Below are 21,630 nucleotides of genomic sequence, written 5' to 3' on the forward strand. Positions count from 1 at the left end.
CCAGAAAGGGCTCTTGGCAATTCTCTGGAACCATGACCAAACACTCTATTCAGCTTATTCCCTTCTGAGAGGTGAAGACAATATTTTTACTGTCATACAGGATTGTGGATAGAATTGTATCTCCCTAAAAAAGGTCTGTTGATGGCCTAACCTGTGAATTTGACCTTTTTAGGAAATAGGGTTTCTATAGAGGTAATCGAGTGAGGACGAGGTTGTGCTGGGTGAGGATCGGCACCAATCCACGGATGGGGATTTGGATATGGACACAGAGATGAGAAGGCCACGTGAAGACCCAGGCAGACACAGAAGAAGGCAGAGGGCCATGAAGAGACTGGGGTTGTGCTGCCCGAAGCCAGGGAGCGCCGAGACTTGCTGGCAGCTCCCAGAAGCTAGAAGAGGCAGGGCAGGATCTTCCCTGGAGCCTCCTGAGGGAGAGGGCCCTGCCAGCACTTGATTTCGGACTAGGATTCTAGCTTCCAGCACTGAGAGGAAATACGTTTCTGTTGTTGTTTTAAGCCACCAAATTTGTGTTAGTTTCTCATGGTGGCCCTGGGAAACTGGTTTGTGCTTGTCCCCCTTTTTCAAAACTAAATAATATTATGTTTAGGGATGTAGACAGAGGAGGTAAATTACAAGGAGAAGTAAAGGAGTGAATGACAGAAGTCAGGATTTGTGGAGAGTGAAGGGGAAATGACAGGAAGGGGTACACGGAGCTTCTAAGCGATTGGCTGGGCTCACCTGGGTTTTCATTTTTCATTTTCCTTTCTTTAAACTGTGATACATGGTTTCTATACCCTCTGCTATGTGTATATTTGACAATAAACTTTAAAAAAAAAAAGATGAAACCAGGCAAAATGTAACCCTCAGAACTGAGTTAGACCAGTTGCTTAATCTAGGACAGATGATGCGGAATCACTGAACCAAGTGAAGGCCCAGGGAAGGAACCTTGGTGCCCGGTGAGCGTTTAACCAATCAGCCCCTTGTGCTGATGGAGGCGAAAAATAAGAAATCTGAACCTGACCAGGCAGTGGTGCAGTGGATAGAGCATCGGACTGGGATGTGGAAGGACCGAGGTTCGAGACCCCGAGGTCGCCAGCTTGAGCGCGGGCTCATCTGGTTTGAGCAAACCTCACCAGCTTGGACCCAAGGTCACTGGCTCCAGCAGGGGGTTACTCGGTCTGCTGAAGGCCCACGGTCAAGGCACGTATGAGAAAGCCATCAACAAACAACTAAGGTGTCACAATGAAAAACTGATGATTGATGCTTCTCATCTCTCTTTGTTCCTGTCTGTCTGTCCCTCTCTCTGATTCTCTCTCTGTCTTTATAAAAAAAAAAAAAATCTGAAAAAATCACTCAACATTAGGACACGCGAGGGCGTCTCAGTTATGCCGAGTTGTGAGAGCCTGGTCTCCGGCTAAAGGGCATGATGCACGAAGCCTCTGGGGCCATCCTGCCCAAGGCATTCCTTCTGCTGACCTGCTAGTGGGGGGTGCCCGCACCCCCTTCCAGGTGATCTGTGTGAAATACCATTGAATCCCATAGAAAGTCATTCCGCCGCTTCATATTCAGAGACGCTCAACTCCGTTTGGGCACTAGTTTGCCTGTATTCCTAACACTTCTAACCAGGAAAGCGGGCCTTTGGCTCAGAACTTTGAATAATAGCAGGATCTACTGAAACGTAATAAGTTATTTTTATTTTACTTATTTGTACCTAATATTAGGAGAACATTTTTTTCCTATTGTTATGATATAAACTTTCTCCTTTTAAGTCAGGGGTCAGGAACGTATGGCTCGTGAGCCAGATGTGGCTCTTTTGATGGCTGCATCTGGCTTGCAGACAAATCTTTAATAAAAAAATAATGTTAAAAATATAAAACATTCTCATGTATTACAATCCATTCACTTTCTACTGCTCATGTTCATGGTTGCGGGTGGCTGGAGCCAATCACAGCTGTCCTCCGGGACAACAACAAATTTTTATTGGATAATGCATAACGTACACGGGTTGTTGTGTGGCTCTCACGGAATTACATTGTAAAATATGTGGCATTCATGGCTCTCTCAGCCAAAAAGGTTCCCGACCCCTGTTTTTTTTTTGTTTGTTTGTTTTGTTTTGTTTTTTCTGAAGCTGGAAACAGGGAGAGTCAGTCAGACAGACTCCCGCATGCGCCCGACCGGGATCCACCCGGCTCGCCCACCAGGGGCGATGCTCTGCCCCTCTGGGGCATCGCTCTGTTGCGACCAGAGCCACTCTAGCGCCTGGGGCAGAGGCCAAGGAGCCATCCACAGCGCCTGGGCCATCTTTGCTCCAATGGAGCCTTGGCTGCGGGAGGGGAAGAGAGAGACAGAGAGGAAGAAGAGGGGGAGGAGTGGAGAAGCAGATGGGCGCTTCTCCTGTGTGCCCTGGCCGGAAATCGAACCCGAACCCGGGACTTCTGCACGCCAGGCCGACGCTCTACCACTGAGCCAACTGGCTAGGGCCTGACCCCTGTTTTAAGTCATTTTTTAAGAAGTCAATTTAAAGAAAAATATTAAGTAAATATTTTTTTACGGCATGTAGGTGGTGTCCCAATGTGGAAATAATAACGAGTCAGTCACCTTGAGCTACTGAGGTTTGGAAAACCATGATCGTCTCGGTGATCATAGCAAAACCTTAGGCCTTACTGATGCACACTGTGTCGTCACACAATACTCAGTTTCGTCGTATATCTTCCGGTATAGCTTTTGGAAGGTGCTCGATGGGAGAGCCACCAGCTCATCTTTCCTGTGTCCCCCCACCCAGCACCGGATGCTTGTATTAGTCACTAGTGAGCACTGGCTGAGGCACTGCTCTCTCTCCAGGGTCGCTATCCTCCCTGCTCTGCCCTTGGCTCCCGTTAGTTTCCCAGGGATTGGTCACATTGGGAAGATGCCCCCCACACCCAGCACGTGGATAGCCTGGGAACGATGGACAGGGACTCCTTCAGTGGAGTGAGAGGCCAGGGAGGGGTCCGCTCTTTCCGAGAGCCCAGCCCTGTGCTGGGTCCCCAGGTGTGGAGGCTGTGTGGGCCCCTTGCCTCCCAGGAGTCCTATTCCGTCACATTCTAGAGGAAATGGAGAGGCACGCACCTGCAGCTGCGGGAATGATGAAAGGAGTGTCTGATGTTAAGTCGTGTGCCAGTGGTTTGGATGCGGAAGGAATAAATAATGCAGGAAAAGGGAGAGCAGTGAAGACTCATCAGTGACCGTTTTAGGAATCAGGTGGAAACTGAAGTAGACCTGGGAGGCACAGGATTTCTCTCCGTCCTCTGGGTGGCACAGCGCTCGAGAGGTCTGGCTTCGGATCCCATTCCTGTCCTCACTGACCTAACCCTCTGTGTCTGTTTCAGCACAGATACTCGGGATAATGATGTCTGCCTACTTCACAGGGTTGACTTAAAGATGAACTAAGGCGGTGTACACCAGCCACTTCACATACATCATGTAAAGAGCAACATGCTACTACATAGGAAGCGATCCATAATGGGTAGCTATCGTTATTACTTAATCAGCCATTTTGTTTATTGATATGGTAAGAACTTATTCCATGGTTGTTATGTGTCAGGGGCTGCCAGGCTTCTCACCTCAATACTGTGGCTGCCGAGTCCCAGGGGCTTCACTTACGTACAAGACACTTCATCAGGACAGTAATAATAATAGCTGTAGTGTCCTGCGTCATGCACCCCGCCAGGTGTTTATTCTTATACTGCCTTTAATCCCTGTCCCCATTTAATCGAAGCAGGAATAGAGGCGCCCAGTGTGTGACACTTGTCTGGGATCTCGTGGAGTGTCAAGCCTGGGATTTAAGGCATCTGCTCTTTTTCTGTTCCATACTGACTCTTGTCACTGTCACCCTAAACCCATTATGTCCCGCTGAACTTGGCTTCCTCAAATGGGCTTTGTCACTGCAGTTCCACTTGTCACTCTTGTCTGAAAGGCTGGAGACCTCTCCCTTCTCCACCAAGCCCCTCTGTCTGGTTTATCACTAGGTTCTTAGTTCAGATGCATCTTTTCCTCTCTGTTCCCCTCACTCTGGCCAGGCACCCACTGACTTCGTCCTGACCTTTGAGTTGTTCTTGGGATTTGTTCTACTGCCCCACATGAGAGGTGAGGTTTACACAGTATTCTTTTATGGCATCCTAGATTTTTTTTTTTACAGAGACAGAGAGTGAGTCAGAGAGAGGGATAGACAGGGACAGAAAGACAGGAATGGAGAGAGATGAGAAGCATCAATCATTAGTTTTTCATTGGCGTTGCAACACCTTAGTTGTTCATTGATTGCTTTCTCATATGTGCCTTGACCGCGGGCCTTCAGCAGACCGAGTAAATCCTTGCTGGAGGCAGCAACCTTGGGTTCAAGCTGGTGGGCTTTTCCTCAAACCAGATGAGCCCGCACTCAAGCTGGCAACCTCGGGGTCTCGAACCCAGGTCCTCTGCATCCCAGTCCGGCGCTCTATCCACTGCACCACCGCCTGGTCAGGCGGCATCCTAGATTTTGATAACGCATTCTTAAATTTCCCAAGAAGTAAAGTACAATAATTTGTTACTGCCGCAGCTGTTTGTCAGTGGTGGAAGCTTAGAATGGGTCCACTGCAGTGCTTCAGATGAGTAAGCGTGTGAATATAACCTTTCTTTGCCTCCTGGGAAAGCATCTTGGGAAAATATTGTCTCCATTCTGGGCTTGTTTTGTTTGTTTTTTAAATGAGAGAGGAAGGGGGGGGAGAGAGAGAGAGAGAGGGAGAGGGAGAGGGAGAGGGAGAGAAACAAACATCAATTTGTCGTTTCATTTATTTATGCACTCATTGGTTTATTCTTCTATGTGTACTGGCCAGGGATCAAACCCACACCCTTGCTGTATTGGGACATTGTTCTAACCAACTGAGGTACCTGGCCAGAGCTCCATTCTGTTTTAAAAGGCAAAGCTTTCCTCTTTAACAAATGGCATTGGTATAGCTGGATTAACCACATAAAAAAAAATGAAGTTGGACCCCTATCTCATCCAGTATACAAAAATTAACTAAGAATGAATGAATGACTTACATACAAAGCTGAAACCATATAACTCTCAGAAGAAAACATAGAGGTAAATCTCCACAATCTTGGATTTGGTGATGAATTCTTTGATAGTGTACCAAAAGCATGAACAACAGAAGAGAAAAATAGATAAAGTGGACTTCATCTAAATTAAAAAATTTTATGCATCAAAGGACATTATTAAGTGAAAAGACAGCCTACAGAAAGGGAAAAATATTTGCAAATCATATATTTGATAAGGGTCCAGTATCCAGAATATACAAAGAATTCTTCTAATTCAAAACAGACAAACAACAGACATTTTTCCAAAGGAGATATACAAATGGCTAAAAAAGCACCTGAAAGGATGCTCAGCATCATTAATCATTGGGGAAATGGAAGTCAAAACCACAATGAGATACCATTTCACAGCCACCAGGATAATTATTTAAAAAAAGAAAAGGAAAAAGAAAATAAGTGTGGTGAGGATATGGAGAAATTGGAGTTGTTACCCATTGCTGCTGGGAATGTAAACTGGTTCAACTACTGTGGAAAAGTTTGGGGATTCCTCAAAAAGTTAAACATAGAATTACCATGTAACCAAGTAATTCCACTCCTAGGTATATACCCCAACATATTGAAAACAGGCACTCAAACAAATGTATGTACACACATGTTTGTAGCACTATTCATAGTAATCAAAAGAGGGACACAACCCAGGTGTCTCTTAGTGGACGGATGGATAAACACATTGTGGTACATTCACACAATGGAATGTTATTCAGTCACTAAAAGGAACGAAGTACTGATACAATGCATAATGTGGATGAATCTTGAAAGCATACTAAGTGGAGTAATCATATGTGTCACATATTATATGATTCCATATAAGTGAAATATCCAAAATAGGTAAATCCCTAGAGATAAAGATCAGATTGGTGATTGCCAGGGCTTACAAGGAAGGGAGAATGGGGAATAATTGCTTGATGGATATGGGGTTTCCTTGTGAGGGTGATGATTTTGGATCTAGATAGAGGTGGTAGTTGTACAACATTGTGAACATACTAAATACCATTGAATTTGTTCACTTTAAAATGGTTAATTTGTTATGTGAATTTCATCTCAATTTTTAAAAACTGAAAAAGAAACCATAAAGCTTTCACAAACTTGAAAACCACAGCTATTACTAGTAATACATACTGGGTTGATGCCAGAATGTCAGGACACTGCTGTTAAGAATCATGGGCTGTAGCCCTGGCCAGTTGGCTCAGTAGTAGAGCGTCGGCCTGGCGTGTGGGAGTCCCGGGTTCGATTCCTGGCCAGGGCACACAGGAGAAGCACCCATCTGCTTCTCCACCCCTCCCTCTCTCCTTCCTCTCTGTCTCTCTCTTCCCCTCCCACAGCCAAGGCTCCATTGGAGCAAAGTTGGCCTGGGCGCTGAGGATGGCTCTGTGGCCTCTGCCTCAGGTGCTAGAATGGCTCTGATTGCGGCAGAGCGATGCCCCAGATGGGCAGAGCATCGCCCCCTGGTGGGCTTGCTGGGTGGATCCCGGTCGGGTGCATGCAGGAGTCTGTCTGACTGCCTTCCCATTTCCAACTTCAGAAAAATACAAAAAATTAAAAAAAAATAAAAAGAATGATGGGCTGTAACCATCTGCCAGGATTACTAGCTGGCTTCTTTTTATTTCTTTTTCTTTGTTTAATCCCTTCACTTTATTCATCCAGCCCCCAAACTCCCTCCCCTCTGACAGCTATCAGTCTGTTCCATGTATCTGTGAGTCTTTTTCTATTTTGTTTGTTTAGTTCCACATGTAATTATGTGGTACTTGTATTTCTCTAACTAGCTTATTTCACTTAGCATAATATTCTCCAAGTTCATCCATGTGCTCACAAATGGTAAGATTTCCTTCTTTTTTACAGCTGAATAGTATTCCATTGTGCAAATGTACCACAGCTTTTTATCCACTCATCTACTGATGGGTACTTGGGCTGCTTCCAAGTCTTGGCTATTATAAATAAATAATGCTGCAATGAATGTAGGGGTGCATATACTCTCTTGAAGTAGTGTTTCAGGTTTCTTTGGATAATATCTTCCCAGAAGTGGAATAATAGCTGGGTCATAAGGCAGTTTGTTTTTTAATTATTTGAGGTAATTCCATACTGCTTTCCACAGTGGCTGCACTAATCTGCATTCCCACCAATAGTGCAGAAGGGCCCCCTTTTCTCCACATCCTCATCAACACATGTTGTTTGTTTGTTTATTTATTTATTTATTTATTTATTTTTACAGAGACAGAGTCAGAGAGAGGGATAGACAGGGACAGACAGACAGACAGGAACGGAGAGAGATGAGAAGCATCAATCATCAAGTTTTCGTTACGACACCTTAGTTGTTCATTGATTGCTTTCTCATATGTGCCTTGACCGTGGGCCTTCAGCAGACCAAGTAACCCCTTGCTCAAGCCAGTGACCTTGGGTCCAAGCTGGTGAATTTTGCTCAAACCAGATGAGCCCACACTCAAGATAGTGACCTCGGCGTCTCGAACCTGGGTCCTCTGCATCCCAGTCCAAGGCTCTATTCAGGCGTCCCTAAACTACGGCCCATGGGCTGCATGTGGCCACCTGCGGCAATTTATTCGGCCCCTGATGCACTTCCGGAAGGGGCACCTCTTTCATTGGTGGTCAGTGAGAGGAGCACTGTATGTGGCGGCCCTCCAACAGTCTGAGGGACAGTGAACTGGCCCCCTGTGTAAAAAGTTTGGAGACCTGCGCTACCGCTTGTTCAGGCAGTTTGTTGATTTATTGATGATAGCCATTTTGACAGGTGTGAGGTGATATCTCATTGTGGTTTTAATTTATATTTCTCTGATGATTAGTGACATTGAGTATCTTTTCTTGTTTTTGGCCATCTCTTTGTCCTCTTTGGAGAAGTGTCTATTTAGGTCCTTTGCCTATTTTCTAATTGGATTGGGGTTTTTTGGTGTTGAGTTTTATATATTTTTTATAAATTTTGGATATTAACCCCTTATCAGATATATCATTGGCAAATATGTTCTCTCATTCAGTGGGAGGTCTTTTCATTTTGTTGATGGTTTCCTTTGCTGTTGAGAAGCTTTTTAGTTTAATGTAGTTCCATTTGTTTATTTTTCTTTTGTTTTCCCTTGCCCAAAGAGATATATCAGAAAAAACATTCCTACAAGAAATGTCCAAGATTTTACTGCCTATCTTTTCTTCTAGGATTCTTTTTTTTTTTTTTTTTGTATTTTTCTGAAGCCGGAAACGGGGAAGCAGTCAGACAGACTCCTGAATGCGCCCGACCGGGATCTACCCGGCATGCCCACCAGGGGGCGATGCTCTGCCCACCCGGGGCATCGCTCTGTTGTGACCAGAGCTAGTCTAGCGCCTGAGGCAGAGGCCATAGAGCCATCCCCAGCGCCTGGGCCATCTTTGCTCCAATGGAGCCTTGGCTGCGGGAGAGGAAGAGAGAGACAGAGAGGAAGGAGAGGGGGAGGGGTGGAGAAGCAGATGGGCGCTTCTCCTGTGTGCCCTGGCCGGGAATCGAACCCGGGACTTCTGCACGCCAGGCCGGCGCTCTACCGCTGAGCCAACCGGCCAGGGCCTCTTCTAGGATTCTTAAGGTTTTGAGTCTAACATTGAAGTCTTTAATCTATTTTGAGTTTATTCTCGTGTATAGTGTAAGAAGGTCTAGTTTTGTTGTTTTGCATGTAACTATCCAGTTTTCTCAACACCATTTATTGAATAGACTGTCTTTACCCTATTGTATGTTTTTGCTTCTTTTGTTAAATATTAGTTCACTATAAATGTGTGTGTTTATTTCTGGGCTCTCTATTCTGTTCCATTGATCTATATTTCTGTTTTTATGCCAGTACCATGCTGTTTTGATTACTATGGCCATGTTGTGTAGTTTGATATCTGGTAGCATGATTTCTTCAACTTTGTTCTTTTTTCTCAAGATTGATGTGACTATTCGGCCTTTTGTGGTTCCATATACATTTTTGGAATATTTGTTCAAGTTCTGTGAAATATGCCATTGGTATCTTGATAGAAATTGCTTTGAATCTATAGATTGTTTTGGGTAGTATGGATATTTTAATGATGTTAATTTTTTTTCTTTAAGTAAGAGGAGGGGATAGAGAGACTGACTCCTGCATGCATCCTGACTGAGATTCACCTGGCAACCCCATCTAGGGACGATGCTTGAATCAACTGAGCTATGATTGGTGCCTGAGGCCAATGCTCAAACCAACCGAGCTATCCTCGCTCAGGGCTGATGCTTTAACCAGTCTAGCCACTGGCTGTGAAAGGGGAAGAGAGAAAGAAGGGAGAGGAGGAGGAGGAGAAGAGAAGTAGATGGTCGCTTCTCATGTGTGCTTTGATCAGGGATTGAACCTGCGACTTCTGCATGCAAGGCCGATGTTCTATTCACTAAGCCAACCAGCCAGGGCCTAAATGATGTTAATTCTTCCTATCCATTAACACGGTATATGCTTCCTCTTATTTGTATTCTCTTTACTTCCCTTCTTCAATGTCTTACAATTTTCTAAGTACAAATTTTTTATATCCTTGGTTAAATTTATTCCTTGGATTTTTTTTTAAATGCAAATTGTAAGTGGGATTGTTTTTCTTAGTTTCCCTTTCTAATAATTCTTATTGTTCTATAAAAATGCAACTGATTGCCTTACCTGTGGTGAGCTCAGTGGATAGAACATCAACCTGGAATGTTGGGGTCACCAGTTCAAACCCCAAGCTAGCCTGGTCAAGGCACATGCAAGAAGCAACTATGGGCTGATGCTTCCTGCTCCTCTTCCCCTTTCCCGTCCCATCTTTCTCTCTCTCTCTCTCCTCTCTAAAATCAATAAATAAAATCTTTTTTAAAAAATGCAACTGACAGCTCTGACTAGTTGGCTTAGTGGTAGAGCGTTGGCCCGGTGTTTGGAAGTCTCACATTTGATTCCCAGCCAGGGCACACAGGAGAAGCACCCATCTGTCTCTCCACCCCTCCCCCTCACCTTTCTCTGTCTCTCTCTCTTCCCCTCCCGCAGCCAAGGCTCCATTGGAGCAAAGTTGACCCAGGTGCTGAGGATAGCTCTATGGCCTCTGCCTCAGGCCCTAGAATGGCTCCAGTTGCAATGGAGCAATGCCCCTGGGCAGAGCATCGCCCCCTGGTGGGCATGCCGGGTGGATCCCAGTCGGGTGCATGTGGGAGTCTGTCCCTCTGCCTCCTTGCTTCTCACTTCAGAAAAATACAAAAAAAAATGCAAATGCAACTGATTTCTGTATATTTATTTTGGAACCTGCTACTTTATTGAATTCATCATTCAGTTCTAGTAGTTTTTTGGTGGAATCATAGGGTTTTCTATATACAGTATCTCGTCATCTGCAGAACTGTCTGGCTTCTGATTATGGCTTCTCTTCTTGACTGAGGGCAGGACACCTCAGCCAGGGATTTCTAACTCCTATGACTTCAGGGGCCCAACCCACTGGGATAAATGTTTGAGGCCCGCGGGGTGCACGGCAGCAGGGAGCAGTGGGGACTAGGTGAAACCGGCTGGACCTGCCTGTCTGTAGGAATTCAGATTCAGACTGGCAGTCTCCAGGCCGATTCTTGCCCTATCTCTGTTGTTCTGCTTTCCTCCTTCTTTTTTTTTTTTTTTTTTGTGTGTGTTTTTCTGAAGTTGGAAACGGGGAGGCAGTCAGACAGACTTCCGCATGCGCCTGACCGGGATCCACCCGGCACGCCCACCAGGGGGCGGCGATGCTCTGCCCATCTTGGGGCGTTGCTCTGTTGCAACCAGAGCCACTCTAGAGCCTGAGGCAGAGGCCAAGGAGCCATCCTCAGCACCCGGGCCATCTTTGCTCCAATGGAGCCTTGGCTGCGGGAGGGGAAGAGAGAGACAGAGAGGAAGGAGAGGGGGAGGGGTGGAGAAGCAGATGGGCGCTTCTCCTGTGTGCCCTGGCCGGGAATCGAACCCGGGACTCCTGCACGCCAGGCCGACACTCTACCACTGAGCCAAACGGCCAGGGCCTTGCTTTCCTTCTTAAATCCTCTAACAGACTAGTCTATTTTTAAATAATCATCTGCAGTATGCCATTGAGTTGCTAAAATCCACTTCCTGTAACAGAACCTAAACTTCTCTGCTTCCCCTTCCCTCACAGCATCTGAGGAAGTTCAGCTGGTCCCATACCTGCCGTGAAACCCTCACCCTCCTCCCCACTGCACCCTGCGCCAGCCGCCGGGAGATTGGGGGTGACAGGACCACACCCCACTGACTGTGGAAGAGGGAGGGTTCTCGCTGAACCTTTGGTTTAAAGGCGGCTCAGCAGCTGGTGGCCCCTCCTCAGAGGGAGCGGTGGGCTTCTCTGGTGTCACCTTCGCTTAGTGTCAGCAACCTGAGTGCACATGTGCCCATTGCCTCTGTTTGAGGAGAGGGGGAGAGAGGCACAGAAGAATCTAGAAAGATTTATTTCCAGGAGTGTAGAACCCCCCAGTTCACTTTGAGGGGCACAGCCCCAGCCCCCAAAGGCTTGCTGCCAGCACCTGTGTGTAAGCTGCTGCTATGACAAACAGTTCTTGGGCTTAGGTGCTTGTGGAAGGGCTTTTATTAGATGACATGGAGAAAGGGTTTTTGTTTGTTTAGTCTGCCCAAGCATGCAGAGGCCTGGACCCATACAGTGTGCTGGACGCTTGGAGGGGGAGGCGTGTGCCAGGGAGGGTGTGCAGGAAGGAGACTTAGTCCATTATGGCTAGGGAGTGGCTGGCACTATTTTCTTGCATGCCTCCAGCTCTGTAGCTGCTTGCATTCTCTCTCTCTTTCTCCCCCCCTTTTTTTTTTAAGATTTTATTTATTGATTTTACAGAGAGGAATGGGGGGAGCGAGAAGTATCAACTCATAGTTGCTTCACTTTAGCCGTTCATTGCTTGCTTGTTGCATGTGCCTTGATCGGGCAAGCCCAGGGTTTTGAACTGGCCACCTCAGCATCCCAGGTCGATGCTCTATCCACTGTGCCACCCCAGGTCAGGCTGCTTGCATTCCCTCTTTACTGACAATTTTCTGAGGAGCTCATAGGACTTAGAGATCTTTGGTAGCAATTCAGTGGACATTTGCTGAGCCAGGGGGCTCGTCAGGAAAAGTACAGTTGTGTGACTTTAGGGACCTGCCTGTGGCCCTTGCCCTAAAACTGCCCCCTCCCCCCCAGTGGCAGAGAGAATTCTTCTTCCCTGAAATCCTATGTTCAGAACTCTGGATCCCACATGACTCAGTGCCTGGCCCACAAAAGATTGTGTTTGTCCTGGGCCTTTGATACCATCCCACTTGGGAAAATGGAGGCTTGCCTTCCACCGGCCCAAGGAGTTGGGCGGAGTTCCTTGGCTTAGTTTACAGTGCTGTAATCAATTTGTCCTTTTGGAGGAGATGGGCACACTTCTCGCCAGAACTATCCTATGGATGAGGTGGCAGCCTCATCTGCTGTCCTAGGAATGCCAAGGTGCCTCCCACACCACGTGGCTTTCGTGTTATAACTCTGAAGACAGGGCTGAGGATATAACCAGCTCAGTGCACCGTTCCGTCCTTCCTGGGCCATCTTCACAGAGAACATCACCGGTGGGGACATGTGTGTGCCCTCTGTTCCTGTCAGCCAGTTCTCAGTGGGTAGGGGTGCGTTCCTGGATTATAGGGAACCTCTGTGTCCCAAAATGTGTTTTCTTAAGAGTAATTCGAATTGGTTCATGGAAACTGTTCAGACACTGAAACCTTGAAAATCCAACGTGCATCTCTGTTCCTTGTGGCCTGCGGGTGGTTACAGCCCCTGCGTGCCCTGGCAGGCAGGAAGCCCAAGCAGCCCCTCCTCAGAAGGGTCAGCTGGGACCTCCCAACTCCTTTCCCAGGGTGTGGATGGGCTGAATGGTAGGAATGGTAAGAGAGAAGGCTCCCAAGTCAGGCTGCCTGAGTTTTGGCCCTGGGTTGTTAGTGTGGTGGCCTTGGAAAGTTTATTTCCTGTGCTATAACTCAGTGTCCCCATCGTAAGTTCCTCTGTCAACCAGAGATGGCGATAGTGCCCACCTCATAAGGCTGTTGGGAGGGTTGGAGAGAATGCCTAGGAAAGACTCTGGATAAAGATGGATGCACCGTTGGTGTTCGAGAGATGATGGCTCCTACCATCCGTCAGTCCCTAGTGCCTGCGGGAGAGGACAGGCGGGTGCAGGAGGGCTCTGTGACTAGTGATTAATGCGACCGTCTGGTCTCTTCTGTGTTCCCTTCCTTGCCAGTCCTGGTCCTCCAGAAGGTGGAGAATGGAGACCTGAGCAACAAGATTCTGAAGATCACTGATTTCGGCCTGGCTCGGGAGTGGCACCGAACCACCAAGATGAGCGCGGCAGGGACATATGCTTGGATGGCACCTGAAGTCATTCGTGCCTCCATGTTTTCCAAAGGCAGCGATGTGTGGAGGTAAGGGCCAGAGGTGTGGGCTCAGGGATCCCCAGGTCTGTTTTGGACTTGGAGAATTGAGGTTGCGTAGACTCCCAGGAACCCCAAGTAGGTCTAAGAGACCCCGTCAGAGCAGTCTACACTAATTCCCGTGCTGCCGGGGGACAGTTTCCAATTTCCTCATCTACCAGAAATCCCTCTGGTGCTGTAGTAAGTATACACTGTGCAGGCCCCTCTGTTGGTGACTGCTCCCTGGGGAAGATCGGCATATTCCAGGGGCAGTGTGTACTGCCGCCAGGGCCTCTAGGGTGGGGAGGGCGCCCACTCCCCCGGAGACCTCCACCAGGGGCAGTGTGTACTGCCGCCAGGGCCTCTAGGGTGGGGAGGGCGCCGGCTCTCCCGGAGACCTCCACCAGGGGCAGTGTGTACTGCCGTCAGGGCCTCTAGGGTGGGGAGGGCGCTCGCTCCCCCAGAGACCTCCACCAGGGGCAGTGTGTACTCTCGTCAGGGCCTCTAGGGTGGGGAGGGCACTCGCGCTACCGGAGACCTCCACCAGGCTCACCTGCCTTGCTTAGCAACAGTGGCTGTTACTGCTCGACTTGTCCTCACTGGAAGCTCCTGGACTGAGAAATATTCACTGTGCTGTCTCTCTCTCTCTTTCTCTCCCTCTCTCTCTTTTTTCTTCCAGTTATCCAGTTGAACTTTTTAGTCTATCTGTTGAATATGGGAAAAGACAGGTTCTGGGCACGTGCCCAGAAATGCAGAGTTGCAGATTAGACCAGCTGTTCCCCTAGTAAATGTCAGCCCGAGAGGTCACAAGGACATGGATCTAAATTCTTGTCCCCACTGACAGGATGAGCATCTACAGAGTATGCACACTCCTGGCTATGAGACAGCAGCGTCACCTTGCTGTGCAAAGGAAAGGTGACAGGTTACCCCTGTACTCCAGCCTGGGAAGTCGTGGCTTCCACATGGCTCAGTGTCTGGCTGTAAGAGAATGTGGGGATGATGCTAATAGGTTTTACTGTCATACACTCCAAAGACTGCTGCCGCTACAGTGATTTGGGCAGGTACATTCTTGGTGGAAAAGGAAAACCCAAATGCCCAATGTAGGATCTTCTCCTGGTGTTAGAAATGGCAGAGGAGGAAGAGTGAGGCCATGGCGGGGCTCTGTCCATCATGGAAGGAACAAGGCAGGACCTTTCAACTTTTGCCCAAAATGTCCTCGTTCTAAGACTAACCTCCAGGTCTTGCCCTTAAACCACAGATCCTGAAAGCAGGCTTGGGGATCTGCCACAACCTACTTCTAAAGAGAACTTATGTTGATATGTCAGCGTGTTTATTCCTGTTCACATGCTCATCCACCCGTCCCTTAAAATGGGATCATTCTGTTTTTTAAGCTACTGTTTAAATATAATATTGCATGAGCCTATCAATAAATATTTATTGTCAGTAAAAATATTAATGTATGTATTACATATATGTTAGTAAGTGCATCATCATTTTGAATGAGGGTCTGGTTAACAAGAAGAATTGTATGTTATTTTGTAATTTGCGGTGTTTCACATAGAGTAAGTTCAGTTGTCCTGGCCAAAGATTAATAAACAGTCAGTGTGGTTCCTGAATGTGGGATCACAGCTGATTGCCAAGTGCAAGAGCCCATTCAGGGGCCACCTGTCCTTTCAGAGCATGGCCCTGGAGTTGACAGTTATTGCTAATAAACAGGTTATCTTTAATTTAGAGATAACACGGGTTGATCAGAAAGCAGTCCTGGTCCAGTTCAGGTGCAGAATTGCTGCGCCTTTTAGTTGGGAAGGATTGCTATCCATTCCAATGCTTTTCTTCAAGTCGAAAAAAATAAAACACACCTCCCCCACCTTCGCCATACCAAACAGTGGAGAGGGTTACTGCACCTGTGGATCCAGGTGGCTAATTAGTGACAAGCAGGTGGACTCCCAGAGGGTTCAGGTTAGGAGGGAGGGTTCTTGGGGAGTCGCTGGTGGCATTGTGGGAGCTGGCGTTCTCTGTGGGGGAGGGACTCCGAGGCCATGTGTTAGCTGCTACCTCCAGGCTGCTTTGAAATGGTCTTGAAAGGACCCCTTCACCTATTTTCTCAGTCTCGGGAGGGCTGCAAAGTAGGCTAAACCTGTGGGCTTCTGCCCACATCTCCCTGGGGTTCAGACCCAACTAACCTGTATTTCTCCAGTTTCCTTCCTGGGCTCTGTGCCTGTGAAAGGAATTCCAGGACCTCCTTTCTATCACCCACCTTCTGTTACAAAAATAAACAAACACTGGCAGAGGAAAACTGGCTGGTTTAGTCATCCCCAGAAAGGCTTCTGGCCAGAAGGCCGACGTCCTTCCACAGGGCTCTGTCCGGGCACAGTGGGCTCCCCCAGCTCCCACAGACACTTCTCGTGTCAGGTTCTTTCCAAGGCCGATGTCCTTTCCCAGGGCTCTGTCCGGGCACAGTGGGCTCCCCCAGCTCCCACAGACACTTCTCGTGTCAGGTTCTTTCCAAGGCCGATGTCCTTCCCCAGGGCTCGTCCAGGCACAGTGGGCTCCCCCAGCTCCCACAGACACTTCTCGTGTCAGGCTCTTTCCAAGGCCGATGTCCTTCCACAGGGCTCTGTCCGGGCACAGTGGGCTCCCCCAGCTCCCACAGCCACTTCTCGTGTCAGGCTCTTTCCAAGGGGGACACAGTGCCTGCCAGCTGTAGATGGCCATTTCTGGATGAGGAGCAGGTGTTGCATACTCCTTGCAGCTATCTGTAAGGTGCAGGGATGGCTGTCTTTGTTGTACAGAGGAGGGGACTGAGGTTTGGAGGCGTGGACTTGCTTTGCAGGGTCACACAGCTGGGGAGTGGCAGAGCAGGCATTTGACTCGAGTGGCAGGGCAGGCATTTGACTCGAGTCTGTCTCAGTGCTTCTTGAGCAGCAGTCCTCCCGTTTCACTTAGTTTTAGAGCCCTTCGACGGGAATGGAATGTCGAGGAGCAAAGAAGCAGGCCAGGAATGAGCAGAGCTGCCCATGTTGAATGTTGGGGGAGGGGGTGAGCGTGCTGCCTCCCGTTTTATCCAGGTCACCTGAGGCGTCTCCATGGGTCACCTAGGGCTCCATGTGAAAACCATCACAGAGGGGACACTGGGACACAAAGAGGACATGTGTTTGGATCTTTGAGACACTCTCTTTCCAGGAGGTTATATCACCAGTTGTCTTTGCCTGGATGGGAGAAAGGGGTTCTTTGGGACCTTGGATTTTCATTCCTTAGGGCAGAGATGGGCAGAGATGGGCAGTAATGCCCAGAGCAGCCACTGGTGATGAAAGTCACACTAACCTAGGAATGTAATCAGCAGTGTTGAGAGTTCCTAGAGATACTTGGTAGAAGCTACCCAGCATGACCACTGTCGGGGTAAGTCCCATTAAAGGTTTGGCAGGAAATACAATAGTGCCATTCTTGGTGGTATTCAGGGCTTACTTCTAGGGTACCCCCTGCACCCTGCAGAACCACCTCACCATGCACTCACTTCCTCACCCATCCACCAACTCACTAACTGCGTGCCTACCATGTACGAGAGCCTGAGCAGGGCCCTGAGGAAGCAGATTAAAAAATACTGCCCCTGCCCCCTAGGAGCCCACAGGCTGGTGGACAGACAACTACAATCTGGGGCAGCCCAACCAAAGGCTGAGTAACACCTGGGGGTGTTAGGGAAGGCTTCATAAAGTGTCTAATCGTGCCCATCAGCCTCAGTCTAAAATCCAGCTCCCCGTCTGGACAAGACATGACTTGCAACCATGTGCCAGGCTTTTCTCTGTCAAGTTGCATAAAGAAAACAAAAGTATTTGGAGGGGTCACTGGGGTAAAGCCATTGTCCAAGGAGCCTGACCAGGCCATTCCCAGGGTCCATCTGTAGGGATCCCCCAGATACCCGGGCACATTGCTGCTCTTTGGAGCCAGGCCAGGCCACTGGGCTTCTTTCAAGACAAATTCGTGTCCTTGAACGTGCTGCTCCCCCTTTCTGGAGCGCTGGCTGTCCCTTCACTCCGAGTCCAGGGTGAGCAGCCCCTGCCGCATCGTGGTCCGGTGTGGATGATCCTCCTCTGGGCTCTTACAGCATCTATGTTGTGACTCATTTCGGCATCTGGGAATTGGTGTGTTTTCTCTTCTTCTCACGAGTCTCTTCGTGGATAAGATCTGTATCTTCTATCCTGTATCCAAGTGCCTGGTACTGAACTTGATGCATAAGAAATATTTAGTAGATGTTTAAAATGAATGAGTAAATGGTGGTATATTTGAGTCAGACCTTGATAGACTATTAGAGTTTACCAGGCAGAGAAATGGTAGAAGGGCATTCTAGAGAGAAAGAATTGTAAGTTGGTCCAGGGTCCACCATGACTTAAGTCATGTATGCCCTTTCTATACACTGCTGAACCTATCTAAAACTTGCTTTCCTCATCTGCAAAATGACGATGAAACTTATCTCACAGGTTTGTTATAAGGATTCAAGATGATGTTTGTAAATGGCATAGCCCCCTGCACATGCCAGGTACCATGATACAATAGATACTGGGTTTATTATTTTTTTAAATTATTATGATTTCTTGTTGTTTGTAAACTACTGACGACCATTAAAAAATTTGAGATTTATGTTGAAAACAAGGAGAGCCGCTGTTCCAGCTGTTCATGCTCTTGTGTTTCCTCACCCTGACTTATTCCTGGGAGGATTAAATGCTACATAGTTCTGTCTTGTTCTGATTGGGAATTTGTAGAATAATAATTACGCTAAGCTTTATGCTCCTCGTTTTCTGACTTCCAGGACCTGTGAAAAGAAATTTTTCATGTGAACTTGCAGGTAGGGAGGGAACTCTGAAGTAAGTCCTCACAGCTGATGATCTCTGTCCCTCTGGTGCTGGCCACCATGGTGAAACTTTCCCCTCTGAATTAGACAGAGGTGTCCATGAAGGACTCACACTGAGGGGACCAGGAATCTATCCAAAGATAGAGACAGACACTCACATGCACCCTGACCAGCATCCACCTGGCAACCCCTGTCTGAGGCCGATGCTCAAATCAACCAAGCTATTTTTAGTGCCCGAGGCCAAAGTGCTTGGACCAACCAAGCCATCCTCAGTGTCCAGGGCCAACACTCAAACCAGTCAAGCCAGTGGCTTCGGGAGGAGAAGAGAGAGAGAAGAGGGAGGGAGAGGGGATGAGAAGCAGATGGTTACTTTTCTTGGGCACCCTGACTGGGGATCGAATTGGGGATGTCCATACACCAGGCTGACACTCTGTCTACTGTGCCAACCAGCCAGGGCCAGAAATCTTTTACAACAAAAAAAGAATGTTTGTTTTGAGTGGTCAACTCTGCATTTCTAAAGGCTAGAAAAAAAATGCATTTGTGACTAAAGTTTTTTTAAAACAAAAATTGTATTTTGGGGAGGTTGCTCCTTCTTTCAGTTTATTACATTAATAATAACAACAACAAAGTAGCTGTGGCCCTTGGTCACTGATGTAAACACTTGAGTGGCTCATTCAGTTTCATGGCTGTCTTGAGAGACTGCTAGTGTTATTTGCCCTTTGCAGGTGAGGAATTCGTTTGTTTTTGTATTTTTCTGAAGTTGGAAACGGGGAGGCAGTCAGACTCCCACATGCACCCGAGTGGGATCCACCTGGCACGCCCACCAGGGGGCGATGCTCTGCCCATCTGGGACGTCGCTCTGTTGCCGACCAGAGCCATTCTAGCGCCTGAGACAGAGGCCATAGAGCCATCCTCAGCGCCCAGGCCAACTTTGCTCCAATGGAGCCTCGGCTGCAGGAGGGGAAGAAAGAGACAGAGAGGAGGGAGAGGGGGAGGGGTGGAGAAGCAGATGGGCACTTCTGCTGTGTGCTCTGGCCGGGAATCAAACCTGGGACTCCTGCACGCCAGGCCGACACTCTACCACTGAGCCAACTGGCCAGGGCCTGCAGGTGAGGAATTTGAGGAACAGACTTTGAAACCAGGTATGTCTGATGCCAGAGTTTTTGCTTTCAGCCAGTGGGCCTTATGGTCTCCCTTTCATCATACATGAGTATGTCTGTTTTGTTGGTCCCCCGACGTGCTGTGGAGAATGTGGACTTCTCAGCGAGACCTTGTGAGCTATTTGAGTGAAGTTGCACCTGTGGCTATTATGTGGCTTCTGTTTTCTCTCTCTTCTTAGCTATGGGGTGCTGCTTTGGGAGCTACTGACTGGTGAGGTGCCCTTCCGAGGAATTGATGGTTTAGCAGTCGCTTATGGAGTGGCCATGAACAAGCTCGCCCTTCCCATCCCTTCTACGTGCCCAGAACCTTTTGCCAAACTCATGGAAGGTAAGTGATCCCTGGCTGGAACAAAACCGGAGACAGGTCACCTTCCTATCTGCGCCTGAGTGATTTTGGCCAATTCTGCAGTATCAGTTCCCGAAAGGGGAGAGGAAGTGTTAGTCACTCAAGGAGGAATCCTATGGCCCATTGGAAGAGCTACTTCAAGATGTTACATCGATGTTGTCAGCACCCTGATACATCGATGTCACAGATGTCCCTTCTGGCCATCTCCGCTGACAATCATAACTTAGTAACTAAAGCCTGCTACCCAGTGCTTCTTTATATTACTATTTAATACAAACTGAGAAGGTTTAGCAGCTTTTATTTCAGGACCTCCGACTGTCTTACATGTAGAAATAAAGTATACCTGAGAAGAAAGGAACTCTAAAAGTCATCTAGTCAAACCCTGTAATTTGGTGAGAAAGCCAAAGCAGAGGCAGCTTGGACAGGTGGCCACCTTATCCGTTCCGGCTGAGCTGGGAGTAGGAAGAATTCCCTTTTCCTGACTCCCACGCCAGTGCTGCTGATCCTTGCCTTCTCGACTGCCTGTTGAGGTTGGGCAGGGTGGCTCATTTATCTGTGGGGAACTGAGGTCCATGGTACAGTTACGCGTTGTGTGGACTGGAATCATCGGTACCTTGATAAATTGTGGTAGTGTACTGCCCACAAAGGAACTCTCTGGACTTGCTTTTCTCATGCCAGGTCAATAGTCAGGATCAGATGGGGTGCAGACGTGTTGCATTTTCTTCCCAGATTCACTCTTTATGAAAGCACTGTGCTTTACTTCCTAAGCCCTATTTGTGGACCTAGATCCCAGTCTGTGTTTCTGGAAGGAGAAATGAGAGGTACTTTTCTGATAAATGAGGTCACTTAACATCCTAAGTCTTATATGTGCCCTTGTCCGTTCATGCTTTTTGTCGGCCCACGTGTCCCACGAAGATTGCTGGAATCCTGACCCCCACTCACGACCATCCTTCACGAATATCCTGGACCAGCTAACTACCATAGAGGAATCTGGCTTCTTTGAAATGCCCAAGGACTCCTTCCACTGCCTGCAGGATGACTGGAAACATGAAATCCAGGAGATGTTTGACCAACTCAGGGCCAAAGAAAAGGTAAGAAAGAAAAGATAAAGGCATGCACTGAATCAGTGAGCCTTCTCCACGGGGGCTCTGGACGTCCTGACACGACCACTTTCCTGCTTGATTTGCGGTAACAGGGAAGCTCTTCCCTTCCCAGCTTTGCATGGAAAGAATTCTCCAGGCCTCAGGTGTGACCTAAAGTGATATAGACATTTTCTTTCTTTGGGGGATGTGGCAGGACTAAGCGGGGGGAGTCACGGGTCCAAGGCTCTCGAGTGTATCTACTTCATTGTCTGAACTGGAGGGAGAGCACCCTGGGCAGGAACCAGCATGGTGTCTCACCTGCCAGCTGAGAAGACGAGGGTCCTAGCAAGGCGTCTCGGTTTTGCAGTGGACTTCTAGAGGGGTTAGCCTGAGACAGGGTTAACTTCAACATGGAGAGCAGTTATTGGAACATCTGCCAGTGTCTTTTGGTATCAGAATCAGAAATAGCACATAGGCTAAAAATACCGTGGATCTGAAATTGTTTGGCATTTTTCATGTTTTTATGAAAAGGGCTGAAAGGCCTAACCAACTGGGGAGTTCAGAGACTGAGCGGGTAAGGATCCATCTTGTTTTGGTGGCCGTTCCCTAAGTGGCCCCTCTCTAAGCCCTCGGTGCAGTCAGTGTCCTCACAGGTGTTGCTTTATACTGCAAGGGCAGGACTGAATCTAAGGGCCACGGCGAGGGGCAG

At 48.1% G+C, this 21,630-nt stretch overlaps 1 protein-coding gene and 1 non-coding gene across 3 annotated transcripts in view; one reads left to right on the top strand and one right to left on the bottom strand.

Moving 5' to 3' along the window:
* The window catches only part of MAP3K9 (mitogen-activated protein kinase kinase kinase 9), a 75,693-nt gene that overhangs the window by 37,064 nt on the left and 16,999 nt on the right, over positions 1-21,630 (top strand). For both annotated transcript variants that reach the window (XM_066277038.1, XM_066277037.1), the window contains exons 3-5: positions 13,319-13,499; positions 19,673-19,821; positions 20,755-20,930. In XM_066277038.1, coding sequence (XP_066133135.1) covers positions 13,319-13,499; positions 19,673-19,821; positions 20,755-20,930 — 506 coding nt within the window. The remainder of the gene's footprint in view (positions 1-13,318; positions 13,500-19,672; positions 19,822-20,754; positions 20,931-21,630) is intronic.
* On the bottom strand, positions 11,524-11,640 carry LOC136337093 (small nucleolar RNA SNORA68). The gene has a single exon (XR_010731803.1). It is a non-coding gene; the product is annotated as a small nucleolar RNA SNORA68 (small nucleolar RNA).

The sequence above is a fragment of the Saccopteryx bilineata genome, chromosome 4 (assembly GCF_036850765.1).
Source record: "Saccopteryx bilineata isolate mSacBil1 chromosome 4, mSacBil1_pri_phased_curated, whole genome shotgun sequence".
Classification (NCBI taxonomy): domain Eukaryota; kingdom Metazoa; phylum Chordata; class Mammalia; order Chiroptera; family Emballonuridae; genus Saccopteryx; species Saccopteryx bilineata.